Source organism: Chanodichthys erythropterus, chromosome 3 (genome assembly GCF_024489055.1).
Source record: "Chanodichthys erythropterus isolate Z2021 chromosome 3, ASM2448905v1, whole genome shotgun sequence".
Classification (NCBI taxonomy): Eukaryota; Metazoa; Chordata; class Actinopteri; order Cypriniformes; family Xenocyprididae; genus Chanodichthys; species Chanodichthys erythropterus.
The window spans coordinates 62,896,806-62,905,336 of NC_090223.1; the positions used below are offsets into that span (position 1 = coordinate 62,896,806).

The window sequence follows — 8,531 nt, forward strand, 5'->3', positions numbered from 1 at the left end:
CAGTGTTTTGGGTGGTCTCTTCAAGTTTAGGTTTTTCAGCCACATTCTTCCGTATTCCTCGTCTGTTGGTAGGCGAAGGAACCTGTACCGTTTGTCATAAGAACAATCCCTCAAGGTTAAATCAGAAGATTTTTTGTAAAAATATTTCTGTAACAGCTGCCAAAAAATAGCTATATAGCTCCACTGTAGTTTTAAACAAATTTAAAAAAAAAAAAAAAAAAAAAACATCCCTTCTTCTGTTTTTTTCACAAATCACACCCTGTACATTGTTTGTACCATATTTGTCTCTATTTTAATTTTAATACATAAAAATTATCTGGTAAAGTAGTTGGATTTCTATGCACTTCTGTGATTGTAGACAAAGCATGACTTTTATTTTGGAGTGGCGACATGACGTCATAAGACTGCGCCGCGCTCCTGCATCTGTTGTGATTCTGCTGAATAAAGGTTTGTTTTAAGAATTTAAGCTGTTTTAATCGACAGAAACAGTTTTGTAGTTTTAATAGTTTTACCAGCGATGTTAAATGAGTTTATTTACTATTAAATGTAACATTGTGATCTAACTGTAATGAAGAATATTTGTGTGAGTAAAACTCATATCCACTGACGAGAAACAGTAAACCTGCGTCTCATTTCTCTCTCTCTATATATATCATAAATCAGTTTATCATCACAGTGGTGTAGTCTACGAGCGCGAGGATACGTAACCATGCAATAAATCACAAAATATGATTTGTGGTTTGTTGCTTTTGACATGAAACAAAGTCTCATATTTCTCAAAGTCTCAAGTTTCATATTTTGAGCATTTTACTTCGGAATAATAATAAAAAAACATATACAGTTTTGGCGCTCTTTAATGTGTAACAGATCGCAGTATCAGTTCAAGAAAAGCGGCAGCCTGACGCGCCCGTGAACTGATCCTCTCCTCTGCTTTAATACCAGTTACAGCGCGAAATAAACATGAAGGAACATCTGAAGGTAAGATAAAAAAATACAGTTCAACTTAACGAAATCCATATCATGAGATATAATCGCTTAATCAGTGTTTAAACTGCGGAAAGACGTTAATAACAGCTTGTAAACAATGTCACCCCACATGGAAAGAACCTATATGTGGATATATATGCGTACATATATGTACATATAATATAGGAAAACGGCCAATTTTATATATGTCACATATATTAAAAACCTATATCAAAACCTATATTGAAACATATATGTTTATATAGGTTTTTTCCATGTGGGACATAACATCACATTTACTTTAGAAAAACATATTCAGTGACCATAAACTCGTTAGTCAGCTAGAAAAATGAACTCTAGAAAGGAGCATTTAGCTAAATATATACACCATATTACCTATTAATTATAATTTTTTAATGTTCTTCAATAGCCTATATTATGCATGTTTGAATAAATCCGTCAAGTTGACAGCCACCATTTAAATGTATATTTCAAAACACGAACTGGAGTAGAAATAAATTTAAAGTTATTAGGCCTCAAATAACCTTATTAATATAAAAAATTCCTTAAGTGTAATTTAAGTTTGTAAACAAATCAGTTCATTTTAACCTTCAATATTAATGTAGTACCAACTGATTCCCGTTATACAGCATCAGATTTTTTTTCTTGAGAAAATTTGCCATGTACTGGACCTGATATACAGTATATCCAAAATAACTGATATCGAATTCAATTGCAAGTTAGTGAATTGAAATGCATAACTATGATGACAGACTGACATGGTGCAAAACAGAAAAAGTCCAAACAGGGTGATATTGTGACATACTGATAAGCCTCATCTTTCCATTATTGTTACACTCTAAAAATGCTGGGTTAAAGTTGGGTTGAAAATGGACAAACCTAGCGATTGGGTTGTTTTAACCCAGCAGTTGGGTTAAATGTTTGCCCAACCTGCTTGGTAGCTTTATTTAACTCAACTATTGCTTAAAAATGACTATATGGCTGGCTTAAAATGAACCCATAGGGTGGAAATTGAAAATCAGACACATAAGTACTAGAGGCAACAATAATAATCAAAAGGTGATAATTTATTAATAAACAATATTATGCATGTTTATTGCTTAACTATTATATTTAATATTAATAAATGTTAATTTCCAACATATTTTGGGTTCATTTTAAGCAAGCAATACAGCAATTTTTACACAATAGTTGAGTTAAATAAAACTCCCCAGGAGTTTGGGCAAACATTTAACCAAATGGCTGGGTTAAAACAACCCAATTGCTGGGTTTGTCCATTTTCAACCCATTTGGGTTGTTTTTAACCAAACAATTTTTAGAGAGTAATAACAGTTGCAACTTGCAGCCTTAAATGTGCATTGAAATTTTCTAGCTGATAAAACTTATGCTACAGGGACCTTATTCATATAACATCTAAGGCCATCTTAACTGGCTGAGTTAGATGGTGATTGATACTAAACAGTAGAAAATCAGTCCAGAGGCTCTTCAGCTGTAAATGTCACTGGCTGTTAAAGTCTTATGTTGATTATAATAAATTGACATGTAAATAACACACACATAAGCCGTCTTTCAGAATGCTCTCATGTAGCCTTGATCAGATGCATACTATATGCATTAGTGAGTGTGGCGGTGCTTATGGGGTGTCGCTCTGGGACGGGTAAGTATGAGGCCGGGAGGGAAAAATCACAGTATACTCACTACAAAAAACTAGACTACACCACTGGTTTATCATGAGCACGAGTTCAGTCTCTGGAGAGTAATGATGGAGAAACTGAACTTTTCAACTCCGAGTCAATTGAATCAAACACTTTGAGAAATGATTCAGTGAATCACGACTCGTGCTGCTCAAACAGTGAACATGAACGAGAACAACAAATACTAACAAACAAACTAATCATGTTTTCATCAAAGATTAATCAAATATAATATATAACTCATTAAATAGCAAATGTAGATAATAAATGCCTGAAATATTAAGTTTATTAATTTAAGCATTAATTTTGAGCAGGCACGTGCACACATAGACAAAAAAGGGGCTTGAGCCCCTGCACTTTTTCTTCCTCGAGAGAAAGTACCCTTTTTTCTGGGGTGCTTTTTTTTTTCTTTTTTTTATAAATCATATATATTCATGTTTACGCACAGCTTCGCTGTCAAAAATATATTTACTGAATAAAAAATGCTATAGGCTATATAAGGTCGGCTTTGTCGAGTTCAGCTGCCCTCCCTCCGCGACACACCATTCATTTCCGCATCTTCGCCCCGCCCCACCTCATGTTTGCTGCTGGCTGAAAACTTGTGACAACTATTCCCGGGAAAACACAACTGCTGTCTGGCGATGAGAAGCGAAAAAGAAAAAAGCCCTAGATGGATCCATCCCGTGCATTTCTTTTAGGTAGCCTATGTATGTTCACAAACATGTGAAATTTGTGAAACTATTTAGGGTGAGATTATTTATACGTTTAACGCCGCGTTAATAGTTTGACCACCAGCAATGCGTCTGCCTGATTTGATACTAATGTAGGCCTAATTTATGTCATATTATAATTTCAATTATTTTAATGCGTTGCGTTTTGAACCATTGTAAAGATATCTGTAGCGCTGTCAATACCAGAAGAGGAGAATCCATGAACCGCATTATTAGACAGTTTTCTAATGATGCACGATTTATTATAACTATTTAAAAATCATAATACAGCATTACATAATGCTATTCTTAAATCTACACTTACACAGGATAATACAAGTTTAAACCCTCTGTCTTTGCCTGTTTGATGTCCATATATTCTTGTTGAAGAAATTACAGTGGCTGTAGCATTTCTATCTTGCCTTGCCAGGCAAGTGCTGTGCTATACTGTGTAACAACAAAAATCAGCAGGCTTTTGGCGCCCTCTGCAGGCATTTGTTATAATATATAATGAATTTATAACATTTCAGTGGAAAAACTCTTGATGTGTTTAAATATGCAGATTAGCTTGTTTTGGTTAATTAGAAGAAATCTACAGATGCAAATAGACGGATGGTTGTAGGCTTAAAATAAACACCATCTAAATGTGTAGGGTTAGGGTTAAGTTTTCTTTCCATTAGAGTAAAAGACATGGAAGCAAAAATAGACCAAAATCTTAAAATTGTCCACTACAAGAAATAAGTCTTGCAATAACCAAAAGAATTAAAACAATTTATTGATTTGTGCAAAATAAACAAATTATTTGTGAAACTATGTCCCTCTCTTTGGTGCAGTCATTTATTCTAAATATATATAACTACTTGAAAATAGTAATGTGGAAAACATGCACATTGTGGCATAGTTTCCTTTGCTGTTGCCTTCTCTTGTGATAAACCTAGTGAACACTAAAGAAGACCATAGTCTCTGTGTGAACTGATTATTTTGTAGACATCTGTGGAGTATGAAACAATTGTGTCAGTGTGAGGGAATTAAAATAATTTGATAAGGAAGTCAGAGTTGTCTTAATATATTTAAGGGTTTATTATTTTTTAAATAAATAATTATGAGAAGTGTCCTTTTTTCACTTGAGCCCCTGCACCCAAAATGTCTGTGCACGTCTTTAGTTTTGAATGTTTTTTTGTTGTCTAAACAGGTCATTAACTTTGTTAATTATTCCCTTCTTAAAGATGGCGTTAATTAAAGAGGAGGAGAGTGAAGACATGAAGATGGAGTTTATTAAAGAAGAAAGTGAAGATATGAAGATAATTATTAAAGAGGAGTCTGAAGACATGAAGGTTGAGTTTATTAAAGAGGAAAGTGAAGACATGAAGATTGAAGAAACATTCAGTGTGAAACATGAAGATACTGAGGAACAAACAGGTTGGTTTTATTCTCACAGCTGAACTCGGTTATTTGATCATTATTAAAAAATAATGATCAAATATCATTTGAAATCATCTCTGTCTCTCTCCCGCTCTCTCTCTCGACGCACTGATCACATGTTGTATTTCCGCACAGGCACATTTTAGTACGTACACATTGTTTTCACACACATTCAGGATAATGTTTGGATTTGTCCTGTGTATGTTTCTGTGTACTTCAGTATATATGCAGGTCAAGGCAGTTGATTTAGGGTTTGTGTTATCTCCATGTGGTTCTGTTCAGTATCGTAACTGGACTGGTCTAAAGTGTAAACAAGCTCTTTTCTGTTGCCACACTTCACACTGTGAATCCTCAAACTAGTTGTGCTGTGTTTATTGTGTGTGTGCTTTAGTGTACATAAATGTATGAATTATTTGGACTCATAGCATTTGGTGATTTGGTGTCCTTTTGGACTTGGATAAAGTTGTTTTTATATTCGCACATTCGGACATCTGTATTCAATAGCCTTGTTAATCACACTACATTGGACATTCAGTGGACATTCACAAGTAAATTTGCCATTAAAACAATACTTGCCTATTTTGATCGACTGTGAAAAATGTTGTAAGTTGACAATCGTTGGTTGTCAATATCATGCCGCTGCTAAAAATTCGCAAACATTCATTTACTGCACATTTATTGGAAAGTTTGAATTTATCAGAAGTCCGAATGTGCGAATATAAAACCAACTTTACCCAAGTGTCCTTTTGGAGTCCGCAAGTGTCCTCTTTTTGAAAAGACACCTAAATTTACCTTAAAAACCTGGAAAATACAGTTTTGTGAGAATCACACTTCAATCTGATGTATGCTTAATTTTACGATAAGTGTGAGATTAATCGTGATTAATTGCGATTAAAATTTAATCTATTGACAGCTATAATTTTGATGTTAAATTCACTATTGTATTATATATAATTGTTCTAAACACAGTATTTAGTTCAATTACATCAGAAGTAACTGTAATTAAATTACAGAAAAAATAGGAGTAATGGATAATTTGACATGGTTTAGTGTAACTTTTACCAGGTTTGGTTAGTGGTGTCTAAAATGCATCTTTACGCACAACTACCAGCCTGCATGGAGAGTTTCTTGAGACTCCAGAGGCACCAGCAGCTTCAAATACCTGTTTGCTGCTCAACACTGGCTTTTTTATAGCTGCCCTTTTAATACAATTAATTTTTTAATTTTCGGTCTTTATCTGACCGAGTTCTGCTGTGCTCTAAATCACTCACAAATCTTATGATAATTCGATAATCTCCATTCAGTTTTCACACAATATTAGTTGTTTTCATGCCTTTTGCACAACATTGCACCATTTCATGCTTTTCATCTTCAGAAAGATCTTTCTTCCTCCCCATATTGCATGAAAACTGTGACTTGCTTAATAATGTGGAACAACCTCTAAGTAGGGTTTCCATAGACCTGGCAAATTATTTTGTCTGAGATTGATACCAGTTATCTAAAAAGACTTGGATAAATAAACAAACACACATTTTCTTAGAAAAACTCAAATCTGAATGTTTATTGTACTGAAATCTTACTGATATGTCATTTGCATAATAATTTGGAACGCAGTGTATGTACATTTGCCGACTCCATTTATTTATTTTTTCAAATAAATGACGGCTGTTAACAGCGACGCAAAGAATTGTGGGCTATCTGCAGCAGCGAAGGATACACCTCATGCATCCTCCGAATTCCTGTGAAAGAAGGACGCATTCCAAGGTCACGTTCGGAGAGTCCTACTTACTTTTCTGAAATGATACTGCCTCAATGACGTATGCGACCTTCAAATGCGACCTCTGGAGGATGCACAGCTTCTCTCTCAGCCACTTCCTTTTTCCTGGTGGCTTTATCTGGTCTCCCCATGTCAATTACTGCAATGAGACACGGGTGTTTATCATTTGCACTTGACCTGCACCGCTCGTCTCCTGCGTCTCTCCCGCTGCTGAACCACGCCCCCCCCTTGCCACACACTCGCACTTCTCCTATTGCTCCACACCAATCTTTTGACCCGAGGGAGGGGCTCTAACAGACCAATCACAGCGCTTGCGGTCTGTGTACGATTGATGCGTTACATTACATGCGTCACAGAGATGTTGCACATCAGGCTACATGTGGTACTCACAGCCTATGCCATGCCTACAGCGTACACGTGACGCAGAAATAAATCGGCCTTAAGTCTTCAGGAATGCTTGAAAATTACAGGCAGGTGTATTTGATTAGGGATAAAAAAAGACAGTGGTCCTCCACTACCAAACCTGCCCATTCCTGATCCATAGGATTGGATAGGATAGGATAGGGTATAGAACATACATGTTGTTGGTTTTGATGCTTTAAATGTCTAAATTGTTTTGTGTCTATTTTTGTCCTAGACCTAATGGCACTGAAAGAAGAGAGTCATGAACCTAATGAAAGGGAAGAAGAGAAAGAACATTATGATAAACATCATGATTTCATGAATGGGGAAAGATCAACACAGGTTTCCTCACAAAAAGGAGTTCAAAAGACAGGACCTAAGAGTTTCACACACAAAAAACACAAAGTCCACATGAGAATTCACACTGGAGAGAAACCTTTCACCTGTCAACAGTGTGGAAAGAGATTCAGTGAGAAAGGAAACCTTAAAGCCCACATGAGAATTCACACTGGAGAAAAGCCTTACACCTGCCAACAGTGTGGACAGAGTTTCAGTGAGAAAGGAGGCCTTAAAATCCACATGAGAATTCACACTGGAGAAAAGCCTTACACCTGCCAACAGTGTGGAAAGCGTTTCAATGAGAAAGGAAGCCTTAAAGTCCACATGAGAATTCACACTGGAGAAAAGCCTCACACCTGCCAACAGTGTGGACAGAGTTTCAGTGAGAAAGGAAACCTTACAGTCCACATGAGAACTCACACTGGAGAAAAGCCTTACACCTGTCAACAGTGTGGAAAGAGTTTCAGTCGAAAAGGAAGCCTTATAGACCACATGAGCACTCACACTGGAGAAAAGCCTTACACCTGCCAAGAGTGTGGAAAGAGTTTCAGTGAGAAAGGAAACCTTACAGTCCACATGAGAATTCACACTGGCGAAAAGCCTTACACCTGCCAACAGTGTGGAAAGAGTTTCAGTGAGAAAGGAAACCTTACAGCACACATGAGAATTCACACTGGCGAAAAGCCTTACACCTGCCAACAGTGTGGAAAGAGTTTCAGTCGAAAAGGACATCTTATAGCCCACATAAGCACTCACACTGGAGAAAAGCCTCACACCTGCAGTCTGTGCGGGAATGGCTTCAGACGGGAACGAAGCCTTAGAGAACACATGAGAATTCACACTGAAGAGATGCCATTACATGTGATGAGTGTGGAAAGAGTTTCATATATAAAGATAACCTTAAGGTCCACATGAGGATTCACTTGAAAGAGAACTGAACTGAACTCTTTGAAGTCGTTGCTGTGGAAAGAGCAGAGGTGTAAAGAGTACCTGAAAACAATTCTTGAATAAAAGTACAGATACCATTACAATGAAAATTACTCCATTACAAGTCACCATTTCTAAGACAACTTGAGTAAAAGTCTTGGAGTATCTGAGACTTTAACAGTACTTAAGTGTTTTACTCATGCTGAATTTAGGCTCAAAGATGTACTAGTCCTCGACATTAGTCCAGAAATGCCACTGAAAAAATAAGAAAAA

The 8,531-nt window shown here is 36.3% G+C and overlaps 1 protein-coding gene across 2 annotated transcripts; it reads left to right on the forward strand.

Annotated features, from left to right (window-relative positions):
* The first annotated feature begins 410 nt into the window (after positions 1-410).
* LOC137006814 (gastrula zinc finger protein XlCGF57.1-like) lies at positions 411-8,520 on the forward strand. 2 transcript variants are annotated; one of them, XM_067367892.1, is made up of 4 exons: positions 411-447; positions 868-978; positions 4,618-4,810; positions 7,228-8,520. In XM_067367892.1, the coding sequence occupies exons 2-4, from the start codon at positions 961-963 to the stop codon at positions 8,244-8,246; spliced, it is 1,230 nt and encodes a 409-aa protein (XP_067223993.1). In that variant the 5' UTR covers positions 411-447; positions 868-960; the 3' UTR covers positions 8,247-8,520. The 2 variants fall into 2 exon arrangements, with proteins under 2 accessions (XP_067223993.1, XP_067224002.1); XM_067367901.1 differs by lacking the exon at positions 868-978.
* The last annotated feature ends 11 nt before the right edge of the window (positions 8,521-8,531 follow it).